Below are 24,211 nucleotides of genomic sequence, written 5' to 3' on the forward strand. Positions count from 1 at the left end.
TCCCCGGCGACGCGCCACGCAATGCCCCCATCGTCTGCTCCGCGCGATCCGGCCGGCAAGATGGTCGCCGCTGAAGTGAGCTTCTTTGCCAAAGCCCTGGCCGGCTTCGCCAAGTCTGGCGCGAAGTTTGAGGTTGTTTGCTCCGTCTCGAGACGACATGTCGTATCATCACCAGCCTCCCCCTCCTCCTCGTTACCATCGCCGCTTGTGCCGCCTGCGCGCCAGCGCTCCCAGATCCATAGCCTCGTCATCCTCGACTCCTCTTTCAACCCGCCCACACGCGCCCACATGAAGCTGGCCACCTCGGCATTGCTCGACTGCCTCTGTGCGCCACCACACCAGCTGCTCTCGACGCGCCTTCTCCTCTTGCTATCCGTCAATAATGCCGACAAGGCGCCCAAGCCAGCCTCGTTTGCGCAGCGCCTTGTCCTCATGCTCGCCCTCGCCCGCGACACGCACGCCGAGCTGGCCCAGCACAAGAACGACCGCCTCGACATCCCCATCGACATTGGCCTCACCTCCGAACCCTACTTTCACCACAAGAGCAACGCCATTGCCGTCTCGCCCTTTTACGTCCGGCCCTCGTTTCCCTCGGCGCCCGTCGACCGCCCAACGCCCGACCAGCTGTTTCTGCTCGGCTACGACACCCTCATCCGCCTCTTTGATCCCAAATACTACCCCCCAGCTGACGCAGACGGCGCACCGGCAATACCAGAGGGCCTGCCCGCCGACGCCACGCCCATGCAGATTGCCTTGACGCCGCTCCTGCGCCGCGCCCGCTTGCGCGTCACAACCCGCCCGGACGACCAATGGGGCGACGAAGTCGCCCAGCGGGCCTGGGTCGCCGGCACGGTGGACGCCCTGGGTGGGCCGACGGAGCAGTGGGCTAGTCGGATCCAGCTGGACACGGGGGCTGACCCGGGCACGCAGGCCGTCAGCAGCACCGTGGTACGGGCGGCGTCACAGACCGGCGACACGGAAACGCTGCGTGCGTTGGTCGGGCCAGCTGTCCTGGAGAGACTCGCGATATTAAAGCCGTATTCCGAGGCGCCGTAGAAGCTGTATGTAAAAGCGTGTGCTGTAGCATTTTTCATTTAGCGTATTTTAGCGACTTTCCTGCCCCCTGTAATTTTATCCACAGCGCTTTCGGCGACCGTTGATAGCACCTTGTTTGGGACTCCCAATGGCCCCATGCGCCTATGGGAGCCCTTGTTTGGGACCCATTTTAATTTATTATGTCATCCTTCATTTTGGGGACGACTTTTCTCGACGGGGCTTCGCATCTTGCGATCGTGACCGTTTGGACTTCTGCATCCACCATCTGTCAACGACACCACGCGCCACACATCCCGTCGCCACGATGCTGCCGACTCGAGTTCTCTTCAAGCGGTCGGTCTGGAAAGGTGCGAACTCCTACTCCTGCGGTAGCTCCTTGCCTCACACGACAATGCTAACTTTTTCTCTGTCCTCTAGGCCCACACATTGTGCCGTACGACTCCCTCGTCCCTCGTCCCTCGTCCCTCTCTCCCTCCCTCCTCGTCGTTCTGTTCTCCACGACCCCGCAACCTACTAACACATTCAGTCTTGCCATTCCCAACGTCGAGGCCGGCAAGTCGACGCCCCCGATCCGCACGCAGGCCCGTGCCGCCACCATCCTGCCGAGCTTCATCGGCCTCAAGTTCCAGGTCTACAACGGCAAGGTCTACCACGACGTCACCATTACCGAGGATATGGTCGGCCACAAGCTGGGCGAATTCTCACCGTACGTCCCCTGATCATCACCGAGAATCTGTCAATTCAAGTAGCCGCTAACTTTGCCAGAACACGCAAACCGTTTATCTGGTCGCGCCGTTAATTGGCGCGACTGACGCGAGTGCATAAGCATATATGGATTTGGAGTTTTTCTGTTTTTTTATTTTCCTTGTTAAAAGCAACGACACGACACCGCAGGGAGCCAAGTGTTGGTCCCGCCAAAATGTAAATATATGTACAAAATACAGTTTTTAACACAACCGTCACTCGGAAACAAGTTATTTAGAATAAACGAACGAAGACGACAAAGATAAGAACGCCGTGTAGATGACCCGTGCAGAACCGAATAGGACAGAAAGAAAAAGGTAACGACTCATACAAAAAGCCCCGTCCAACGCCATGCCCGCGTGGCAGCCAGAAACCAGTCCCGACGGCCGTAAGCAAAACACAAATAGACAAAACGTGCTGGCACGCGCACGCCGCCCGGTCTCCCCCCTCACCGGTAAAACTCCCCACGCTTCACATTCACGCCGTACTCGCCCACCGCCATGCCCAGGTCCTCCATCGTCAGCACCGTCCGGTTCTGGCTGCCGCCCTGCCCGCCGCCACCGAACCCCGGCCGCTGGATGCCCAGCGCGCCACCGCGGCCCTGGTCTTTGCTGCCCACGCCCGGCGCGTTGGGCTGGCCCGGCAGGGGGAAGCCGGCCGCCGTGCCCAGGTTGCCCATCGGGTTGTTGCTGTTGCCGCCCGTGTTGCTCGCCCGCACGCGGCTGTACTGGTACGCATCGGCCGCGATGTCGGCGACAAATTTCTGCGTGGCCAGGGCCAGCAGGCGCGCGAGGCGGGGGTCGGTCTGCGGCGGCGGGGGGAGGCCGGCCTTGGTCATGTAGTAGTTGGTGACGGCATCGGGGATCTACTCCTCGTCAGTCTTGCACATTTGTAGATGGATGGAGTACTTTGGATTGGATTGGATGGGGCAACGCACAATGGGAGCGTAATCGTCCATCTTGTTGAGAAAGTCTTTGAGGGAAATGTCCTTGGCCGTGGTGATGGGCCGCGGCTCGACGGCGGCCGTTAGCGAATGCGGGCCCGCCACGGCGTCGCCTGCGAATGCGCCACCACCAGTAGCATGATCGTCCGCGCCCGCTCCAGCACCCGCAGCATCGCCTGCCAACGAGGCACCGCCAGCACCGCCGGCCGCGGCGCCGTTTGCCGCTGGAATGCCGGTGCCATTGCCCGTGGCCTCTTGCTCGGCACCGTTCTGTGTTGACGCCGGGTTGGTCGCCATGGTGTGTGGTTTGGTCTAAACGAGAGAAATATTCGAAAAGAAAGTGAGGGCGGTTGTGATGGCAATGGTCGTGCAGGTTGTCGTCGACGCAATTGCGATGTAAGTGTCGACGCAATTGCGATGCAAGTCGTAGGCGCTGCTGACCGAATTGGGCCATTCGCGCTTGACACCCTTTTCGAGAAAGTCATGTGATATGATGACTAATACTGGTCAGTGACTTTTTGTCTCGGCTCCATCTGTGATGCTTCCGAAACGTTGAAAATAGCATTCACTTTAATTTACTATTATTTCTATTTTTCAGATAATATTTTATGTCTATCATTCAGCTAAATGTGCCTCGGCGTGTTGTTGTGTTGCTGTCCCAAAACATGACTTCGGAGGAGGCACTACCGACAGTTCAACCGATGAGGAGAAGAAGATCGTCGCCTTCTTTCTACTGCGAAGACGGACGGCATTACAGCATCGGACGAAAGAATAAATCTAATTGTGTTCATTAACCGTTTAAGCTCTATGTAATTGCTTTCTTGGAAGTTCTTTTTTTTTTCAGAAAAACGTGAATATAAAAATAAGTCGCATATTTTTCCATGTCTGTTGCTTTTTCTTTTTATTTTGTCTTATTTTGTATCACGCGATTATTTTATTTTATTTTATTAGGAGAGAGTTTCTATTGCTACAGTCACATGAAAATAGCCGCATGTTAAATAAAATCCATTTCTGAAGAGTGACACATACAAACGCAAGGAACATTGTTCCTGCAACGTACAACCCATCGTTATCACGATCCAGGTCCACGACGCTGCGACTGGACGAATAAACTTTCGGTTGCACTCGGTCTCATTGTTCCCCACACACATCGTTGACCCTGCCGAGCCGGCTCAACTGGATGAACCATGTGTCTAGGTGAAATTGCTGTGTTCCCCTCTTCCTTGTCCCCATGCACGAGGTCCCATCCAGGGAAACATGGTTTCTCATCCTGGTACACCTGGCACGGCATCGTCCGTGGAAAAAAGACGAGGGCGGAGGAAACATTTCCGTCGTCCGGTAGGACGAGAATTGACACGTGCAAGCATGTCAACAAAACAGTGAAACTTTTTTGTATAAATAGAGACCGTGGAGCGTGAAACGCTATGAGCGAGATGCAGAAAACCAATTCTGTCTTCATCACTTCGTCTCTTTTGGATGCCAATTCACTGCCAACATGCGCTTCATTGACCTTGTTTGTGGCGCCGCCGCCGTGACGTCGGTGCTTGCTGCGCCGACGACGGAGGCTGCCGGCACCTCTGCGGCCAAGCAGCGCCGCAAGAGCAAGTTCCAGTTCACGGGTGTCAACGAGTCGGGCGCCGAGTTTGGCAACAAGAACCTGCCGGGGCAGCTGGGCAAGGACTACACGTGGCCCGTGAAGTCGACCATTGACGTGAGTACGCTGCTCTTGTCTCCATGTCGAAGAGAAAGGGGACAATGCCATCTAACAGATCCAGACTTTGACGGGCAAAGGCTTCAACATTTTCCGCATCCCCATTATGATGTACGCAAGGCCCCGTTGGAACAAAAGCCGTGACATACTCTCCACATACTAACAGACCTAGGGAGCGCGCGATCCCGACGAAAATGACGGGGACCATCAACGACACCTACTTCCAGGGCCTGACTGACGTGAGTATTCTTCGTGTAGTGTGTGTGTGTGTATGTGTATGTGTGTTGTCTCAACGCTGACACAGACTGCCCTGTATAGATCGTGTCCTATGTCACTGGAAAGTGAGTCGCCATCATAGAACAAAACGGGATGCGCAATGCTTGGACTGCATAGTTGTCTAACGCTGTAATGTACATTAGGGGCGCGTATGCCATTGTGGACCCGCACAGTTTTGGCCGCTACTACGACCAGGTCATCACCGACACGGCCGGGTTCCAGGCCTGGTGGACGACCGTCGCGGCCCATTTCAAGGACAACGCCAAGGTCGTCTTTGACACCAACAACGAGTACCACGACATGGACAACACGCTGGTCGCGCAGCTCAACCAGGCCGCCATCGACGGCATCCGCGCCGCGGGGGCCACGTCGCAGTACATCTTTGTCGAGGGCAACTCGTGGTCGGGCGCGTGGCACTGGGTGTCCAGCGGCACCGCCACGGGCATGGCCGGGCTGACAGACCCGTCCGACAAGATTGTGTACGAGATGCACCAGTACCTGGACGCGGACGGCTCGGGCACGTCGACGGCGTGCGTGAGCAGCACCATTGGACGGGAGCGGCTGCAGGAGGCGACGGCGTGGCTGCGGGCGAACAAGAAGCTGGGCCTTGTGGGCGAGACGGCGGGCGGCGCCAATGCGCAGTGCATCGGCGCGCTGACGGACATGCTGTCGTACATGCAAGACAACGCGGACGTGTGGAGCGGGTGGCTGTGGTGGGGCGGCGGACCGTGGTGGGGCGACTACATGTACGGCATGGAGCCGCCGAGCGGCACGGCGTACACGGGCGTGCTTCCGAGCCTGGTGCCGTACATCTAGGGGGGTGGACATGTATGTATTTGGTGACGAACGAATAGATTGCCGTCGTCACCGTCAAGGCCAGAGACTATCGTACATGAACAACCAGTCGTCCCAGTAGCTTGTGTAGTTGCCCACGAGACGGCTCCGTGCATCACCACGTTCGTTGACCGGCCATGGTCGCGCGTAGACGCCGTCCGTTTGCGTGTCCGCACGAAGATGCCGCTTGGCGGCAATGGTCATGCTGAAGGAGCTGGGGCTGACGCCGAGAAAGAAGGCGCTGCGGACAAGGACAACAAAGTCGACGACGGCCTGCTGGTCCCATGTGAGGGCGTGCAGCTGCTGCGCCAGCGTCGGCTGCCGGTCGAGAAGGGCGTCCTTGGTGACCACGCGGATGCCCTGTTCGAGGGCGCGCTCGGCAAACTTGGCGGCCTCGGTGGCGTTGCCCGTGGCGAGGTAGACGGCGTGCGTGCGCCCCGCCAAGAGCGTTTGGAGAAACGCGCTGGTCTGGGTCTCGAACGTCGGCCAAAACGCCAGGGCGTCGCTCTCGGTGCGGAGGTGGACGCCGGCAAACTGGGCGCCGCCCGTCTTCGCCATGGCCGCCGCCACCGCGTCGCCGAGCTGGAGAAGGTCACGGCGGAACCGAAGCAGCCCGCCAAAGGTGTTGGCAAGCGCCGGGCCGTCCTTGGCGACGGGCCACTCCCACTGCACGCCCCATACCGGCTGAAACAGGCGCGGATGCGCCGCGCTCACCGGCGGCAGGTGGAAGTCGGCGGCCGTTTCGGCGAGCAGCGCATCGAAGCGCGTCCGGAACATGTCGGTGTGCCGGTTCACGTCGCGGTGGTCACACCCGCCGCGCAGACCCAGGGCCTTGGGCTCAAGCGGCTCGGCACGCCGGGGCGCCAGGTGTGGCACGGCGGCCGTGCTGTCGTAGACCGTGATGGCCGGGCACGCCTCGCGCAGGCCGCGGCGAAAATGCGGCTCGTCAAAAAAGTAGCCAAACGGCTGCCGGCCGCCAAAGAGCTGGGCCAGATTGGTGTCCGACCGCGTCTGAATCTCCGGCAGCACAAGCCCCGTGGCACCGGCGGAAAGGGCGTAGCGCAGACAGGTCAGGACAAAGTTGCGAATGTTGCCGATGCCGCCCGAGTTGTTGCTGCAGGCAAAGACGAGGCCGGGCGTCCAGCTGGTCTCGCGGCAGAGGCCGGCGAGGGGCCAGGCGACAAACGGCGCGTCTGGGAGGGAGAGATCGGTGTTCCGCTGCCATGTGCCATGCAGTGTTGGGCTGGCGATCCGCGGTATGCGGTGAAGATGGCCGACGCCACTGATGCCAAGGAACAAAAAAAGGCCGAGCACGACTGCGACGGCGTAGATATAGACGAGCCGGAGCCGCGGTATCCAGCCTGCACTTGACAGGCGGCGCGCGTGTCGGGCGAGGCTGTTCAGGTCCATGGCGTGTGCGATGGTGGTGGCGATGCAATGACGCGCATCAAAGACGCCAGAGGATGAAAAGCAGGTGCAGAGCAGACTCTTGACAGTCGTCACTTGACGACGCAGACGCAAACAAGTTACAGCGCCTCTGGTTTCCGGCCGGGTAAATGGGCGCGGGACGGCGCATCCGCAGGGGTAGGCACTTGCATATCCGGTCAGTTTTCGTGTTCCGTCCAATTTGGGTCCCAGTTTCAAGATGATCTGTCGAAGACAGACGGACGTGAGTGGTTGACTTTTTACATTTTCATAAAATCTGTTTTGGTTGACGTCGTTCCACAAGGGGCAAAGAGAAGTAAACATGATGACTTAGCCGTTCAGTTCTCCAGTTATCGCGATAACGACTTATCGATAAGAAAACTTTTTTTTTGGTAGGTGTGTCGGTGGTTATGGTGGGGTGTTAGTGGGCTCGGTGGGCTACAGCAGACATCTAGTGGCGATCATGGCTCCTTGCAGCGCGCGCAAATAACAAATTCCCCTCCAATCTTCTCGGATTCTCACGGCTTTCCTCCCAATTCCGCACGAAGCCTTCTTCCCAAACGAGATAAATACACAAAATGTCCAAGCGCACGGCCGACGACGAGGAGGGTGGCGTGGCCCTCAAGGGCGGCGACCGGCCCATGGACATTGACAACGACAACGAGATGGGCGAGTTTGAGGACGAGTTCGAGGACGAGTTCAGCGACGACGAGATTATCGAGGCGGGCGTCGACGGCCGGCCCGATGCAGAGCGGGAGGCAGAGGAGAAGGCGGCGGGCGCCATGGACGTGGACGGTGCGCCGGCCGGCGGCCCCGGCACATTCATTGTCGGGCGCACGAAGCTGGAGCCGGGCCAGGTGCTGGCGCCGGACCCGAGCGCGTACGACATGCTGCACAGCCTCAGCACGCCGTGGCCGTGCCTGTCGTTTGACTTTGTCCGGGACCAGCTGGGCGACGCGCGCACGGCGTACCCGGCGACCATGTACACGGTGGCGGGCACGCAGGCGCAGGCGGGCAAGGCGAGCGAGAACCAGCTGATGGTGCTCAAGTTTAGCAGCCTCGGCAAGATGCAAAAGGACGGCGGTGGGGAATCGGACTCGGACGACGACGAAGACGGCGACGACGACGGCAACGGCGACGGCGGCGTCGACAGTGACCCCATCCTGGAGAGCCGCAGCATCCCGCTGGCGTCGACGACCAACCGCATCCGCGCGCACCAGGTGCCGTCGGCCGACCCGTCGCGGCCCCCGACAACGCTGACGGCCACGATGACCGAGTCGTCGCACGTGCTGGTGCACGACATCTCGCCGCACCTGGCGGCTTTTGACACGCCCGGCACGGTCATTTCCACGCAGCAGAACAAGCCCGTGTCGACAATTCGCGCGCACAAGAGCGAGGGCTACGCGCTTGACTGGTCGCCGCTGCACCCCGCTGGCAAGCTGCTGACGGGCGACAACGACGGCCTGATGTACGTGACGACGCGGACGGACGGCGGCGGGTTTGTGACGGACACGCGCGCGTTTGTGGGCCACACGGGCAGCGTCGAGGAGATCCAGTGGAGCCCGTCGGAGGCGTCGGTGTTTGCGTCGGCGTCGAGCGACGGCACGATCCGCGTGTGGGACGTGCGCAGCAAGAGCCGGCAGGCGGCCATCACGGTGCAGGTCAGCGACACGGACGTCAACGTCATGAGCTGGTCGCGGCAGACGTCGCACCTGCTGGCGTCGGGCGCCGACGACGGCGTCTGGGGCGTCTGGGACCTGCGGCAGTGGAAGCCGTCCAGCGCAGGCGCAGGCGCGGTTTCGAAGCCCACGCCGGTGGCGCGCTTCGACTACCACAAGGAGCAGATTACGAGCGTGCAGTGGCACCCGACGGACGACAGCATCGTGGCGGTGGCGGCGGGCGACAACACGGTGACCCTGTGGGACCTGGCGGTGGAGCTGGACGACGAGGAGAGCCGCGACACGGCCGGCGTGCAGGACGTGCCGCCGCAGCTGCTGTTTGTGCACTACCACGCCAACGTCAAGGAGGTGCACTGGCACCCGCAGGTCCCGGGCGCGCTGGTGGCCACGGGCGACGAGTTTAGCATTTTCAAGACGATCAGCGTGTAGGTGAGGGGGGTGAATGGGATGGATTGCAGGTGGACGAGTCATATCAAAGCTAGGTCGTTTTTTTTTTTTTTTTTTCCTTTTCTAATTTCGTCTTTTGTTTGTTTGCTTGCTTCTGCTTGGGAGTAATTGGCCCCAACTGGCGCCACTCGATTTGAATCATCCTTTACGTTGTCAGTCTGACATGTAGCAGTGAGCAAGGTGCATCGTGAGCTGGTGGTCTGTGGCCACTGCGAGTTTATGTAGTATAAAAGCTCGTGTTCTCGCCATCGTATTTGCCAGGACTCTTTGATACGGCAGATTCGCCCCCCGGCATTGCATGACGACACACATCCACATCAATGCTTTTGTTGTACTTTGTTCCTGCTCAGACCATGAGCGGATATCCACTTCAACAAGCCATCAACCCCCAGCTCGCCTACGGCGCCCCGTCGGTCGTCTACCCGGCCCAACAATCCATTTACACGTCTGTCAATCCTCACATGCCGGGCCGGGCCGTGCTTGTCCAGCCGCAACCGTACGGCATACCGTGCAACCATGCCCCCGGAGCCACGGCCTGCTGGATGCATCGTCCTGCCGGTGAGCTGATGCAGCTGCCGGCGCCAGCACCGGGTCGACCAGGACAATGGATCCAATGGTGCAACGGCGCCGTCACCTGGCTGGCGGCACCCATTGAGACTCTTTAGGAGATAAATTTGCATTACTTTCCATACGATCGTACTTCATACTTTGCACTCCATAATAATGCATTGCGTTTCTTGTATCAGTATTTTCTCCACCGTAGGATCACTCGTGCCCCGTGTAAAGCTGAACAAACGGGGAGATGTGTTCCTTCGACCCTACCGTTGGGGATTTAGGATATCTTGACTGTTCCTTTGTCACAGCGTCAGTGAGTTCATGCGCTAGTGAATCACTAGCATCACTGGCACCGAACAGCCGACCCCGCAGCCCGGGAAAGCTTCCCCAGACCCGCCAACGGTCACTGAATCAGTGGCCATGAGCCGCGGGACTGGGCGGCTTAGAGACAGACGAGGACAGACGAGGACGGTGGTTGTAAAATGTGCTGCAAGAGGCCAGCTCTACTTCAAGGTGTTATTCTTTCTTTTTTCTTTGTGTCCCTCCAATATCCCAATTATCGTTTGTACGGCATACGACAGCACTGTTTTATTTATTTGGTATGTCTAATTAGGGTGCTAATGGGTCAACGGCAGTGTAGTCCAGCGGGCGACATGCCTGTGGACACGCACCGGAAACCCCTAAATTCACAAACCCGCTGTACTTCTCACTTACACTTACACAGAAGCGCCGATCGTCAACAGTGTTGACAGTCCCTTTCTCCCACCACACAGACGCAACCGTCACCCACCATGTCCCGTCAGTTTGTCTTTGCCCGCCTGCCGCTGCACACGGCCCAGAAGCGCGACGAGCTCCTCCGGGTCGTCGCGCCCGTTACGGCGTTTGCCCACGCCGGCGAGCCGGGCGTCAGCAAGTACGCCGCCCTCGTGGCGCGCGACGACCCCACGGACGCGGCCCTGTACATGATTGAGGAGTACGACGACCAGGCCGCGTTTGACAGCCACGTGGCGACGGACAACGTGGGCCGGTTTGTGCAGTGGCTTGGGGTACCGGGCCACGTCGACGGGGCGCCGATCGTCCGGTTTACGGCGCACACGGACCTCGAGTACGTGGCGCCGCAGCTCGGCACGGCGACCGATGCGTATGTCGTGGTCAACACGTTCCGCGTACCGAACAAGGACGTGCGCGCGCAGTTCGCGGGGGCGTTCACGGCCGCACGTCGCCGCGGCGCGCTCTGGTTCGGCGTGTACACGGACAAGGAAAAGGGGTCGGACGTGGTGGTGACGGCCGAGGCGTACGGCAACGTCGCGGGCTATGCGGGCCCGGCGTCCCTTCTCGGCGCGGGGGCACACGTGGCGTCGACGGCGGTGTTGCAGGTGAAGCACGGCTTTTTGTACAAGCGGGGAGTGACAAGTTCATTGTAGTCGTTGGTAGCAACTGTACATAGTTTTCCAGACGATACACCGTATCGTGACGACGTCATATTGAAATCAAAAGACGAGTCAGTGGTGGCTCTGCCGTAGCGATAGGATCAAGAATAGACGAAAGACCGCGTTCCACGCTGTGCTCGTTCCCTGCAGGCATCCATCCTGTCGTTTGTCGTGTCTGGAGTGCGGTCATCCATGGCGAGTGGACGACCGCTTGGTGAATCATTAGCGCGGCGAGGACGAGTCGTGTTAGTGGCAATGTGTGGCCCAAGACAACACCCAACGGGCCATTCCACAGTCGGAAACGCGGCTCATGAGCGATGTCGACGAGACAGAAAGTGAGGAGAAGCTGTGTAGCGTGGGAGGATGGCGGGAGGAGAGACGCGAGATGAGATTCGTGTTGTGTGTGCGTTTTGGCTAATGACTCTCGAGACTTGCAAGAAACAAGTGAAATCAAATGAGAGCGGCCATCTGTCATCTATTGATATTTAAGCATCGTCAGTTCTTTCTTTCCTTGATTTCCTTTTGGTTTCTTTGTTTCTTCCGTCATACACTCGCATTTCTCTTCGTCATCTTCCTCTTGACCGCCCATTTCCTTCCCACATCATCGCATCACCACACCACCACCACCACCGTCTCACCATGGGTTCTGCCGGTGAGGTCAATGCCGCCAACGGCGCCAGCACGCCCAAGCGGCCCATCCGCATTGCCGGGTGCTCTGGCGGCGTGTACGACCGCAAGCGGGCAATCCACGACATGGCCAAGTTCGAGGACGTCGACGTGATCACGGGCGACTGGATGTCCGAGTGCAACATGACGCTGCGCGGGTCCGACAAGCGCGACCGGCTGGCGCAGAAGAAGATGACGTCCGGCTCGACCGAGGTCGCCAAGGGCTACGAGCCGTATTTCCTCGAGGAGCTGGACCCGGCGCTGCCCTGGCTGGCCAAGAAGGGCACCAAGATTGTGGTCAACGCGGGCGCATCCGACGTGCACGGCCTGGCGGCGGCGGTGCAGGCGCTGATCCAGAAGCACGGCGTGGCCCTCGCGGTGGGCGTGGTCGACGGCGACGACGTGACGGACGCCGTGCTCAAGCTCTACAAACAGGGCGAGCCGTTCCTCAACCTGCCGGCCAACAAGCCCATTTCCGAATGGGGCTTCGAGCCCCTCTGCGCGCAGTGCTACCTCGGCGGCACGGGCATTGCCGCGTGCCTCGCGGGCGGTGCGGACATTGTGCTGTGCGGGCGCGTGGCCGACGCGTCGGTGACGGTGGGCGCGGCCATGTGGTGGCACGGCTGGACGCGCGCGGACCTCGCGGCGCTGGCGGGCGCGCTGATGGTGGGCCACATTATCGAGTGCAGCACGTACGCGACGGGCGGCTACTACTCGGCCTTCAAGGACCTGGGCGAGCACGACCTCGACATGGGCTACCCGATTGCGGCCGTCGACCACAAGGGCGAGGCCGTCATCAGCATGGAGAGGAACCGCGACGGCCTCGTCAACATCGAGACGGTGGCATCGCAGCTGCTGTACGAGATCCAGGGCCCGCTGTACTACAACTCGGACGTGACGGCGTCCATTGAGGACGTGCGCCTGGTCCAGGTCGGCCAGAACGAGGTCCACGTCTCGGGCGTCAAGGGCCTTCCGCCACCGCCGACGACGAAAGGTGTGTCCCTTTGGTACCTACTGTGATTTTTTTTTTGTACCCCTGTTTTCATTTACTAACCACGGACCCCCAGTCGGCATCACGGCCAAGGGCGGCATGCAGGCCGAGTTCCACTTCTACCTCACCGGCCTCGACATTGCGGAAAAGGCGGCCATGATCGAGCGCCAGACCAAGGCGCGCATGGGCGCGTACCTCGACAAGTTCAGCTGCCTCAAGTTCACAATGGCCGGCGCCGTGCCCGCCGACCCGGCCACGCAGGATGAGGCCACCGTCGACCTGCGCATCTTTGCCCAGACGCGCGACCCAGACCTGCTGGCCGGCAGCTCCTTTGTCGACTCCGACCGCGGCTCCTTTGCGCGCTTCTGCATCGAGAACCTGCTGCAGAGCTACCCCGGCGGCACCATGGCCCCGGACATGCGCACCGCCATCGGCCGCCCCTTCTTCGAGTACTGGGTCGCGCTGATGCCGCAGGCGCTGGTGCACGAGACCGCCCACCTGCCGGACGGCACCGTCCAGCACATCCCTGCGCCTACGGTCACGCAGACGTTCCCCCGCGAGCAGCCCAGCTACGACACGGCGGATCCGGTCGACCTCGCCCAGTTCGGCCCGACGACGCGCGCCCCGCTCGGCTACGTGGCGCTCGGCCGCTCCGGCGACAAGAGTTCCAATTGCAACCTCGGCCTGTTTGTGCGCCGCGACGACGAGTGGGCCTGGCTGCGCACGGTCCTGAGCACGGCCAAGCTGCGTGAGCTGCTGGGCAAGGACAACGTCGGCCGCCCGATTGACCGCTGCGAGTTCCCCAACATCCGGGCCGTGCACTTTCTGCTCAAGGACCACCTGGACCGCGGCTTCAACTCGACGTCGGGCCTCGACTCGCTGGGTAAGAACCTCTGCGAGTACATCCGCTGCAAGTACGTGGACATTCCCGACAAGTTTTTGGCGCGGGGGCGCATCTAGCGGAGGCACACAGCGGAGGCACACAGCGGAGGCACACAGCGGAGGACTACACGTTTCGCGGCAGCGCGAGACGGCGAGCGAAGCGAGGACACCCAACGTCAAAGCTTATATGTTATACGTGGTCGAATAAATCAGATACAACAAAAAAGAAGAACACATACGTTCCGTTGGTGGAAATGCAAAACATGGAAATGCAAAGTAATGTCAAAGCGCATCTGAAAAAGGCGAGGAGGCTACGAGTGAGCAAAGAAAGTCAATATACGGGTAGACAACAAATCCAAAGAGGGTATTGATTTGCATGTTGGTGCAGACAAGTGGACAAGTGGAGGGATAACTGGACCGTGGGAATATCCAGACGAAAGGAATGGAAACGATGTCGACCATGGAATACACACGGAACACGGATGGAATGCCAAAAGAAGAAAAAAAGAAGAGCAAACGAGGAGACAATGTGCACGGAAGTCAATAAAATGGTGGAGCCAACGAGCATCCCTGAAAATGTTGATGACAGGACCTTGCATGGCCAGACCAAGCTTGACCAGGGGCATTCTCGGGTGATGCGACGCTGATGGGAGAGGGGAAGAGGGGCTCGAGGCAGGCGGAGGACAACAAGTAGAAAGAATTAACACAAAATCCACCCGGCCCAAGGAATTGTAGCTCTGGGATAGCACCAGGATGCAGCGGAGAAATACGACTGTTATGTGCATTCAGTGACCCTGCCCCTCTACAAGCTGCAGGTGAAGTGACAGGGTCGAGGTAAGAAAGAAGCAAGTCGTAACAAGAAAAGATCGTGATAGCAAAGCAGCAGCGCGGAGAAGGCGGCTGCGGGAGACGGCACGGGTCGACGAGAAGAGTGGTCGCCGACTGAATGTCTGTTGGGTTGAGTATGGCTGGTGAGACTGCCCGGCTTGTCCCTTTACGATGTACGTCCTCCATCATACCGTTACATCCCTCCACTTACACAGGACAAAAAAAAGGTGCATGCTCAACTCGACTACAAAATGGATGCGTCCCGTCTCGTCCCGTCTCGCCCTGGTTTCTTGCCCAGGTCCCACGGATGAACTGCACCGCCTTACCGCCTTGTCTGTGTCGTTGATTTGCTTTTGTCAATGTCCTCCCTGCTGTCGTACGATCCGTGTTGAGAATACGTCGCCCCGCTGATTTTTCTTGCTATCGTCACCGACACTCTGCATTTACTTCCATAATGGTCGTCCTGCCCACACGCGCACGGGGTGCCGGCTGCGGTCTTGGCCTCCTCGGCCTCGTGTTGGCGGCGCCAGCGCTCGCCCGCGTGGTGCCCAAGCACGCCACGCTGGTCGACCGCGCCACGGCCTCGTCGACGACGTACGACTTTGTCATTGCCGGCGGCGGCATTGCCGGACTGACCGTGGCCGACCGGCTGACCGAGGACCCGTCGGTCACGGTGCTCGTCGTCGAGGCAGGGCCGCTGGACCGGGGCGAGGACGCGGTGCGGGTGCCCGGCGCGTACAACCCGGGCGCGTACCTGTGGCCGAACCTGTTCTCGGTGCCGCAGGCGGGGCTCAACAACGGCGTGTACTTTGCGGCGACGGCGCGCGTCGTGGGCGGCGGCAGCACCGTCAACGCCATGATTTTCCTCCGCGGCGACAAGGACGACTACGCCGGGTGGACGGCGCTGGGCAACCGCGGCTGGGCGTGGGACGATCTGCTGCCGTACTTTTGCAAGAGCGAGAACTTTACGTTCCCGGCGGCCGCGTTTGCGGCGCAGAACAACATCTCGTGGACGGCCCACGTGCACGGCACGGCCGGCCCCGTGCAAGCGACGTATCCCAACTACCGCTTCCCCGGCAGTGGCCACTGGTACGAGGCAGCCGTGCACGCCGGCATCGCGCCCGACACCGACCCCAACGACGGCTCGGTGCGCGGCGTGTTCTGGCTGCCGCTGGCCGAGGACGCCACCACGCGCACCCGCAGCGACGCGCGCGCCAATCACTACGACCGGGTGGCCGCGGCGCGCCCCAACTACCACCTGCTGCCGGGCACGACGGTCAGCAAGGTGCTGTTTAGCGCCGGCAAGAAAGCGACGGGCGTGCAGCTTGTGGCCACCGACGCGTCGAGCACGGCGCCGACGACGGCGACGGTGGCGGCGTCCAAGGAAGTGCTGCTGGCGGCGGGCGGTCTGCACACGCCGCAGCTGCTGCAGCTGTCGGGCATCGGCCCCCAGGCGCTGCTGGCGCAGTTTGGCATCCCCGTGGTGGCGGACCTGCCGGGCGTGGGCCAGAACTTTCAGGACCAGCCGACGATCCCCATGACTTACAACTGTACGTTGCAGGGGGGGGAGGAGCCGAATGGCAAGCAGCTACTAACCTGTCTGCAGTCACTAACAATGTGTCCCCCAACTGGGGCTCGCTCCTCAACAACGCCACGTACGACGCCGCGCAGTATGCCCGTTACGAATCGTCCAAGACGGGGCCGTACACGCTCGTCCGTACGCTCAGCACCAACTTTGCCGCCCTCGCGCTCCAGGACATCACCCCCGACTACCAGGCAATCGTCGCCGCCGCCCGTGCGCGCAACGCCACCGCCGCGCTGCCCACCGGCACCGACCCGACGGTCGCCGCCGGCTATGTGGCCCAGCGCGCCGTGCTGCTGCAGCAGCTCGCTGGCGAGGCCGCGGTCGGCGGGCTCCACTGGAACACCGACACGGCCAGCACGCTGTACGCCTTCAAGCCGTTGTCGCGCGGCACTGTGGCCATCGCCTCGGCTGACGTGCGCGACGCGCCCCGCATCGACTACCGCACCGCCACCGACCCCACCGACCTCGCCGTCTACGCCGCCCTCCTCCGCAAGAACCGCCAGCTCATGGCCGCCCCCGCCATGGCCGCGCTCGGCCCCGTCGAGACCGCGCCCTTTGGCCCCGGCGCCACGTCCGACGCCGCCGTGGCCGCCGCCCTCGTCGCCGCCCTCAACCCCACCAACGGCCACGCCTGCTGCACAGCCGCCATGCTGCCGCGGCGCCTCGGCGGCGTCGTCGACGCCGACCTCTGCGTCTACGGCGTCACGGGCCTGCGCGTCCTCGACATTAGTTTCTGGCCGTTCCCCGTGGCCGGCGCGCCGTCGGCCACCATGTACGCGGCGGGCGAGAAGATGGCGGCCGTCATCAAGGCCAAGTACGGGCTGTGGTAGTGGAGGGGGTGGGGGAAAGAAGGGGGGAGGGGGGGGCGGGGGGATGACTGTATGATGTGGTGAGGAACAACGAGCTGGCTGCTTGGTATGTGGCGTGTTGTCAACTTTGTTGGCGTTGCCTTTCGTTAATGGAACTCACATGGTAGACTGTGATCGAAAGTGACAACCTCCCAGCGAAAGAGCCTAACTGTTGACAAAGAATGGAATAAAAACGACAGCATCTAGGGCATGCCTCCGTTCTGCGCGGCCGCCAGGTCTCGAGCATCTCAACAATCTGCACAAGCATGGGCCATGTGACCCCCATCGACCGCTGCATGCATGCTGCCCGATGTCGCTCGTTTGTGACACGCCATCTGTCACGTTTACGTTTGCTTTCCTGGATGTCTGCCACACCTCCACGCCCCTGCAGTGTCAACCCACGCCGCTCACGTCACGTCCCACGTCCCACGCGGTGTCCTGCTACGGCCAGCGCGACACAGCTCTAGTCACAAACAATGTCTGCTTCTCGACGGAGTAGGCCGTACGCCTTCCGTATTCTTCCGCAGGATTGTCACTCTACTTAACGGGATGCAAGGTATGATACGTGTCCTCGTATCTCTTCCTTGCGTCCTTCAAAACACCAGATAACGGTCAGCACTGCCGGCCCAGAAGGCTTAGCCAACGTGTAATTTCCGTGTCTACCACGTCGACCAGCATTGTAAAAGACCAGCTGGCAACTGAAGCGGTGCTTTGGAACAAACCAATATTTCACAAGGAGGCAACGTAGGAAGTAGACTAGCTATGATACCGCGTGTGTCAACTGCAGTAAAGTTGAAGTCATTTACGGAGTGTATTGATTGCGTCTATGCCGCTGTTTTTGAATTCAATCCTTTACTTTGTGGATTATTTACGACACTTAAAGATAAGGCATGCAAAAGTAATGGCCTCACCAAAATATCTTGAAAAATATTAGATTAAATTAAATCACAACATAAATCCGGCTCAAGCAACACTCTCTAAGTTTTGTATTTATCATATTCACGTATTCTTTACAAAATCCCTGAAAACAAAGCTGAAGGCTGACGGCCCCCACTCAATGCACGATGCACCATACAACATACATGAGACGCAAGGCAACGGAGGCGGTGAACACAATGTACTGCAGACATGCAAAACAAAGTGGTCATGTGCCCCCTCTCCCGATTTGCTCACCGAGCCTCGCCGGACACGTCTGTCGTGGTTGTCTGTCTGCACCCATCTGCATCTGTTTACATCTGCAGTCTCTTTTCATCGGCTTGCATGTAAATGAGGCGTCTTCTGCTCACATGACTGTTTGTGCAAGTCGGGGTCGGCGCTCATTGGCCAGTTCATTCCAGCAGCAAGCGTCCAGACCACGATCTGCGCTTCATCCCACGCAGCAGTGCTCCAGGCGTGCTCCAATTTAACTCCAAAAATGCCCCAACAGCCTCTAACATGCCGCTCCCACCTCTCTTGGGATAAGATACCATCCCGCGTCAGCCCTGGCATCCCACACGTTCGGTGCGTCGATACGCCGACGCATCTCCAACTGCACATCCCTTTGACTCCATTGCTGCTTTTGTTTTGCGTCTCCCACGTACATCCTCGACGCGCACAATGTTTGTCACTCTCCATTGGATGCGCCTTTTCTTCACTCCCCATCTTGCTTTGTCTCTCACTCTCACGTCTTGAACGATCGACAAACTACCACCACACCATTGGCCCTTACTGCATCCACGACGTAATGGACAACAAAGAGACTCGGCCGGGCCTAAAACGTGTCCGTTTCGTAGGCCAGGCCCTAATGTCGTAGGCCAGGCCGAATGGTCTTGACGCAATGCCCCGAACCCCCCCAGAATCAGCCACCGGATCTCCGCCCCGAGAGCCTCCCGCCCCGATGATGGAGGGGGACTCTCGCCTTCTAGAATCGCCATGACAGCATCAGTCTGAACTGGGACCGATTTGGGCCACAACTGGGACCGATTTGGCCAATTGTGCTCCAACATGGGTCCAGCGGTGGCACTTGCACATGTCAGTGGCCGCCGCTTATCTGCAGGACGTGGTTAGCGTTGGATGACTGAATTCTGCCAGCTTTTTTTTTTCGGCTTTTATTTTACTTGCCATATTCTCCGACCTTTGACCTCGTCCCAACAAACTCCCTCCCAACTGGCCAATCGTATGAATCCTGCCCCTGTTTTCCGCGGTCTTCTTTTTGAGTTTTTCTCGACGAACCCACCACGTTATCGTGCTGCCTCCCTCCCCACGCAGTCAGCGTCCATTCTTGTCCCTTTTTGTCTTTCTTTTTCTTTTTTTCTTTTCTTGTTTTTTCTCTCATTTTTTTTATTGCCATCCCTCGCTTCCTTCACCGACAGCCAACTTGAAAACCGACAACCGATGGCCGGGCCGAAGTGCCCGACAGACCGTCTGCCCGGTGTACATCCAGGGCAAGTCTAGATCGTAGCATGGAGCATTGACGTAGCCTTGTGGCAACGCACCGCCTCGTCTTGCCTCTTCCATGGACAACATGCCCCCATTGAGTGACCTGCACCCTCTGTAGCCTGTCATCGTAGCGTGGGCGGCACCTTCCCGTAGTGATCCAGCGATATCCGGAGCTATCCAGTCGCATCGCCCCAGTCGTGATTGTAAAAAAAGGGAAGGTGCAGTCCACTCCCCCTTCCTCAAGTTCTTTATCATCTTGCCCTTATCCCCTCCCCACCTTCCTCTTTTCCTCTCTCTGGGCCTTCCTAATCGATAGCGCATCGCCAGTCTGGGGCACACTCCCACCTTTCTCCTCTTTCCTCGTAGCCTCACTTCTCGCCTCACTTCTCGCCTCACCTGGCCTCATTTTGCTTCTTTCACAGCTCTGTCGCGTGCTCAAATTCACTATCCCACTGTCCCACGACCAAGACGATCACTGCCTCCCTCCCCACCGTCCGACACACACCGTCATGGCGTCCACCAGGCTGCCCATGGACACGGACAAGGACCTGGTGGCCCTCTTCCGCCAGCAGGTCCACGCGACGCCCAACGCTGTCGCCGCCGAGGACGACGCCACCACGTGGACCTATGCCGAGCTCGACCGGGCCACCGACCTCGTGGCCGACCACCTGCGCTCCGTCTACGGCGTCGGCCGTGACGTGCTCGTCGGCGTCCTGATGGGCCACACCGTGCAGTACGTCGTGGCTTGCCTGGCCGCCCTCAAGGCCGGCGGCGCCTTTCTCGTCCTCGAGGTCGCCTATCCGCCAGGTCTGCTGGCCGACGTCATTGAGGATGCCCACCCGCCCGTCATCCTGACCTCAGCCGAGTATGCCGACAAGGTGCCCGCACACATCCCGCGCATCCTGCTCGAGCGGGCGACCACGCTGGCCGACCTGGCCGCGCTCACGACGCCGGAGCCCACATCCACATCCACATCCACATCCGCGACGCAAGCAGCATCGCCCTCTCCCCTCCCCTCACCGACCGACCTCGACCGCCTCGCCTTCGTCTCCTACTCCTCCGGCTCCACCGGCCGCCCCAAGGGCATCTGCAACCCCCACAGTGCCCCCGTCCAGTCCTATGCCCTGCGTTTCCAGGTCAGCGACCTGGGCCCCGGCGACCGCGTTGCCTGCAACGTCTTCTTTGTCTGGGAGATTCTGCGCCCGCTGCTGCGCGGCGCCACCGTCCTCACCATCCCCGACGACGCCAGCTACGACCCCGTCGGCCTCGTCGCCTTCCTGGCCGAGAAGAAGGCCACCGAGACGCTCATGACCCCGACCCTGCTGGCCACCGTGCTCGGCCGCTACCCTGACCTGGCCACCCGCCTCCCGCACCTGCGCACGCTCTGGTTCAACGGCGAGGTCGTCTCCGTCGACCTGGCCCGCCGCGCCGCCACCGCCCTGGCCAGCGTGCGCCTGCTCAACTGCTACAGCGCCAGCGAGACCCACGAGATTGCCTGCGGCGACATCCGCACCACCCTGGCCACCCTGCCCGCCGACGCCACCGTGTGCCCCGTCGGCCCGCCGCTGCTGCCCGCACACACCTACGTCCTCGACGAGGACGGCCAGCCGGTGCCGCCCGGCGTCGGCGGCGAGCTGTACGTCGGTGGGCCCCTGCTGGCCCGCGGCTACCTCCACCGCCCCGAGACGACCGCCGACGTGTTCCTGCCCGACGTCTTTGCCGGCGAGGGCCGCATGTACCGCACCGGCGACAAGGCCCGCATCTTGCCGTCCTCGGGCGAGATTGAGATCAGCGGCCGCGTCGGTGGCATGATCAAGGTCCGCGGCTACACGGTGCATCCGGCCGCCGTCGAGAGCGCCATTGTCAAGCACCTGGCCGTGCGCAGCTGCGTCGTCCTGGCCGACAAGGAGGGGCTCGAGCGCCAGCTGGTCGCCTACGTCGTGCGCGAGGCCGAGGGCAGCCCCAACACAGGCGCCGACGGCACCCGTGCCGCCCTCGAGATCAACGCCGACGGCCACAGCCCGCTGGCCCGCCGCCTGCTGGCCGACCACCTGGCCCACTACATGATCCCCGTGTTCTGGGTCGAGCTCGACACGCTCCCGACCCACAAGGTGTCCGGCAAGGTTGACATCAAGGGCCTGCCCGCCCCCTCGCCCGCGCGCGCTGGTCCCAGCCCGCCCGTGACGCCGCCCGCCGAGAGCATGGCCCAGATCCTGTGGGCCGCAGGTGCTGCCGCCGCCGCGCCGCCCAACAACACGTTGGATGCCGCGGTGCGCATCGACCCCACCGACATTCGCCGCCACTGGGCCGCCTGCCTCGGCATGGAGAGCGACGAGACGCTGGTCGAGCTGGCCCGCACGCAGCCCCAGCACGACTTTGACTTTTTCGACCTCGGCGGCCACTCGCTGGCCCTGGCCGAGCTGTCGAACCGCCTGTCCGCCTCGTACGGCTGCAACGTGCCGCTTCTTGCCTTGATGCGCGCGCCCACCCTTGCCGGCCACGTGGCCGCCGTCACCGCGGCCGCGCGCGCCGCCCACGCCACTACAGCCGCGGCCGTCGACAACGGCCTGCTGCTGTCCATGCTGCGCGACGACAGCACCCTGCCTGAGGATCTGGCCGTGCCCGATGCGCCCAAGGCCGCCCAGTCGATTACGGACCCCGCCACCACCGACATCTTCCTGACCGGCGCCACGGGCTTCCTCGGCGCGTTCCTGCTCGCCGAGCTCCTGGCCACCACCTCGGCCACCGTCCACTGCCTGGTGCGCCGCCCCGCGGCGTCCGCATCGCCCGCCTCCGCAGCCGGCATGCCCCGCGTGCGGAAGCATCTGCTGGGCCTCGGCCTCTGGCGGGACAGCATGGCCGACCGCATCCAGATTGTGCCGGGCGACCTGGCCCTGCCCAGCCTGGGCCTCTCGGACGCCGACTTTGACAGCCTTGCCACCCGCGTCCAGGCAGTTGTCCATGCCGGTGCGCACGTCAACCTGGTCTACCCGTACGACGCCCTGCGGGACGCCAACGTCGGCGGCACCAAGGAGGTCCTGCGGCTCGTGGGCCGCGGCGGCGCCACCCTGCACTACATCTCGACCAACGGCGTCCTGCCCCCCGCCAAGACGGCCTGGACCGAGGACGACACGCCCATCGTGCTGGCCGCGGACGTCGTCGACAAGATTACCGATGGCTACGGCCAGACCAAATGGGCGGCGGAACAGCTGGTCCTCCAGGCCGGCCGTCGCGGGCTGCCCACCCGCATCTACCGGCCCGGCACGCTCGGCGGCCACAGCGCCACGGGCGCCACGAACCCACGCGACGTCGTCACGGCCCTGGTCGTGGAGAGTCTGCGCATTGGGTACGCGCCCAATGTGGACGGCTGGCGCGTGGAGATGACGCCGGTGGACGCGGCGTGTCGCACGATTGCGCAGCTGGCGTCGACGACGACGACATCGGCGGACAACACCGTTCACCATGTGGGCGATCCCGACGCGCTTCTGGCCAAGGACCTCTTTGCCCGTCTCGCTGTCCTGGGCTACCCGACCGAGGCCGTGGACTGGGACGAGTGGGTGGCGCGGTGGAACGAGGACCAGAGCAACCACCCGCCGGCGGCTGCCCCGGCCGCGCGCCACGACGAAGACGTGTCGCCCATGGACGTCCTGCGGGCCGGCATGCCGTCGGTGGACTTTTTGAAGCTCGTGATTCTGCTCGACGACACAAAGACGCGTGCCCTGCTGTTGCCCCCAACTGACAAGAACACTAAGAACGACGAGACGGAGCTGAAGCAGACGACGACACGGCCCCAGCTCGACCTCGGCCTGCTGGCCACGTACACGCGCCACTTCTACTCCCGCGGCTGGCTCGCCCACGGGCCCAAGGCGGTGCCTACCGCCGCGGTGGGCCCGTCTGTCGACCGCGTCGTGCCCATGCCCAAGGGCCCGCTGGCCGGCCGCGTCGCCGTGGTCGTCGGTGCCTCGTCGGGCATTGGCGCCGCCATTGCGACGGCCCTGGCCAGCGACGGCGCCCACGTGGCCCTCGGCGCCCGCCGTCTCGGCGAGCTCAAGACCCTGCAGGCGGCCCTGGAGGCGCAGTTTGCCGGCGTTCGCGTCCTCGCGCGCCCGACGGACGTCACCAGCGCCGCGCAGGTCCAGGCGCTGGTGGCCGGGGCCACGGACGCGCTCGGCCCCATTGACATTCTGGTCGTCTGTGCCGGCGTCATGTACTTTACCATGATGGCCAGCGTGCGCACCGACGAGTGGGAGCGCACCGTCGACGTCAACTGCAAGGGCCTGCTGCACTGCCTGGCCGCCACGGTGCCGGGCATGCTGTCGCGGGCCAAGCCGCACCCGCCCACGCCGGCCGAGCTGGCCGAGCTGGCCCGCGGCGGTGGTGGTCAGGATGACCACCTGCGCGGCCGCTCGCCGCACATTGTGTGCATCTCGTCCGACGCCGGCCGCAAGGTGTTCCCCGGCCTCGGCGTCTACTCCGGCAGCAAGTTCTTTGTCGAGGCCGTGCTGCAGAGCCTGCGCCTCGAGACCGCCGGCACCGGCCTGCGCGTGACGTCCGTGCAGCCCGGCAACACGGCGACCGAGCTGCTCAGCCTGTCGACGGACCCGGAGGCCATGGACAAGTACGGCACGCCCACGGGCGCCGAGGTGCTGGCGCCGGCGGACGTGGCGTCGGCCGTGATGTATGCGCTGCGGCAGCCGGCGCACGTCGCAGTCAACGAAGTGATGATTGAGCCGCGGGACGAGCCGATTTGAGGCAACGGGAGTGAGGGGATGATGCGATCTACAGCGAATATGTCATGTTTGAGTTGCGTTGTTTGACTTTTTTGCTTTTGCTTGCTTTCTTTACTTTGTTTTCAGCGTGGAAAATGGTTCAACACACGAGAGACACACGGCA

At 61.6% G+C, this 24,211-nt stretch overlaps 11 protein-coding genes across 11 annotated transcripts; 9 read left to right on the forward strand and 2 right to left on the reverse strand.

Moving 5' to 3' along the window:
• Positions 1-21: 21 nt before the first annotated feature.
• Positions 22-1,056, forward strand: SPSK_03488 (cytidylyltransferase; the record flags this gene model as incomplete). The annotated part of the gene is made up of 1 exon (XM_016730326.1): positions 22-1,056. One exon carries the CDS (start codon positions 22-24, stop codon positions 1,054-1,056), a length of 1,035 nt encoding a protein of 344 aa, XP_016584679.1.
• Positions 1,057-1,360: 304 nt separating this feature from the next.
• SPSK_03710 (mitochondrial ribosomal protein S19) lies at positions 1,361-1,775 on the forward strand (the record flags this gene model as incomplete). The annotated part of the gene is made up of 2 exons (XM_016730544.1): positions 1,361-1,424; positions 1,474-1,775. The coding sequence occupies 2 exons, from the start codon at positions 1,361-1,363 to the stop codon at positions 1,773-1,775; spliced, it is 366 nt and encodes a 121-aa protein (XP_016584680.1).
• A 473-nt stretch (positions 1,776-2,248) lies between these two features.
• On the reverse strand, positions 2,249-3,040 carry SPSK_03587 (transcription initiation factor TFIID subunit 10; the record flags this gene model as incomplete). The annotated part of the gene is made up of 2 exons (XM_016730424.1): positions 2,249-2,665; positions 2,738-3,040. The coding sequence occupies 2 exons, from the start codon at positions 3,038-3,040 to the stop codon at positions 2,249-2,251; spliced, it is 720 nt and encodes a 239-aa protein (XP_016584681.1).
• Positions 3,041-4,238: 1,198 nt separating this feature from the next.
• On the forward strand, positions 4,239-5,546 carry SPSK_03397 (endoglucanase; the record flags this gene model as incomplete). Its single annotated transcript, XM_016730235.1, has 5 exons — positions 4,239-4,454; positions 4,513-4,565; positions 4,621-4,715; positions 4,773-4,795; positions 4,848-5,546. 5 exons carry the CDS (start codon positions 4,239-4,241, stop codon positions 5,544-5,546), a joined length of 1,086 nt encoding a protein of 361 aa, XP_016584682.1.
• A 54-nt stretch (positions 5,547-5,600) lies between these two features.
• Positions 5,601-7,313, reverse strand: SPSK_03243 (uncharacterized protein; the record flags this gene model as incomplete). Its single annotated transcript, XM_016730083.1, has 1 exon — positions 5,601-7,313. The coding sequence occupies one exon, from the start codon at positions 7,311-7,313 to the stop codon at positions 5,601-5,603; it is 1,713 nt and encodes a 570-aa protein (XP_016584683.1).
• A 254-nt stretch (positions 7,314-7,567) lies between these two features.
• Positions 7,568-9,097, forward strand: SPSK_03314 (ribosome assembly protein RRB1; the record flags this gene model as incomplete). The annotated part of the gene is made up of 1 exon (XM_016730152.1): positions 7,568-9,097. The coding sequence occupies one exon, from the start codon at positions 7,568-7,570 to the stop codon at positions 9,095-9,097; it is 1,530 nt and encodes a 509-aa protein (XP_016584684.1).
• A 338-nt stretch (positions 9,098-9,435) lies between these two features.
• Positions 9,436-9,780, forward strand: SPSK_03747 (uncharacterized protein; the record flags this gene model as incomplete). The annotated part of the gene is made up of 1 exon (XM_016730581.1): positions 9,436-9,780. One exon carries the CDS (start codon positions 9,436-9,438, stop codon positions 9,778-9,780), a length of 345 nt encoding a protein of 114 aa, XP_016584685.1.
• Positions 9,781-10,461: 681 nt separating this feature from the next.
• SPSK_03639 (uncharacterized protein) lies at positions 10,462-11,094 on the forward strand (the record flags this gene model as incomplete). Its single annotated transcript, XM_016730474.1, has 1 exon — positions 10,462-11,094. One exon carries the CDS (start codon positions 10,462-10,464, stop codon positions 11,092-11,094), a length of 633 nt encoding a protein of 210 aa, XP_016584686.1.
• Positions 11,095-11,739: 645 nt separating this feature from the next.
• SPSK_03170 (uncharacterized protein) lies at positions 11,740-13,717 on the forward strand (the record flags this gene model as incomplete). Its single annotated transcript, XM_016730011.1, has 2 exons — positions 11,740-12,760; positions 12,834-13,717. 2 exons carry the CDS (start codon positions 11,740-11,742, stop codon positions 13,715-13,717), a joined length of 1,905 nt encoding a protein of 634 aa, XP_016584687.1.
• A 1,204-nt stretch (positions 13,718-14,921) lies between these two features.
• On the forward strand, positions 14,922-16,882 carry SPSK_03174 (choline dehydrogenase; the record flags this gene model as incomplete). The annotated part of the gene is made up of 2 exons (XM_016730015.1): positions 14,922-16,017; positions 16,074-16,882. 2 exons carry the CDS (start codon positions 14,922-14,924, stop codon positions 16,880-16,882), a joined length of 1,905 nt encoding a protein of 634 aa, XP_016584688.1.
• Positions 16,883-19,827: 2,945 nt separating this feature from the next.
• On the forward strand, positions 19,828-24,069 carry SPSK_02939 (hybrid NRPS/PKS enzyme; the record flags this gene model as incomplete). The annotated part of the gene is made up of 1 exon (XM_016729787.1): positions 19,828-24,069. One exon carries the CDS (start codon positions 19,828-19,830, stop codon positions 24,067-24,069), a length of 4,242 nt encoding a protein of 1,413 aa, XP_016584689.1.
• Between the last annotated feature and the right edge of the window lie 142 nt (positions 24,070-24,211).

This window comes from Sporothrix schenckii (genome assembly GCF_000961545.1).
Source record: "Sporothrix schenckii 1099-18 chromosome Unknown Cont47, whole genome shotgun sequence".
In the NCBI taxonomy this organism is placed as follows: Eukaryota; Fungi; Ascomycota; class Sordariomycetes; order Ophiostomatales; family Ophiostomataceae; genus Sporothrix; species Sporothrix schenckii.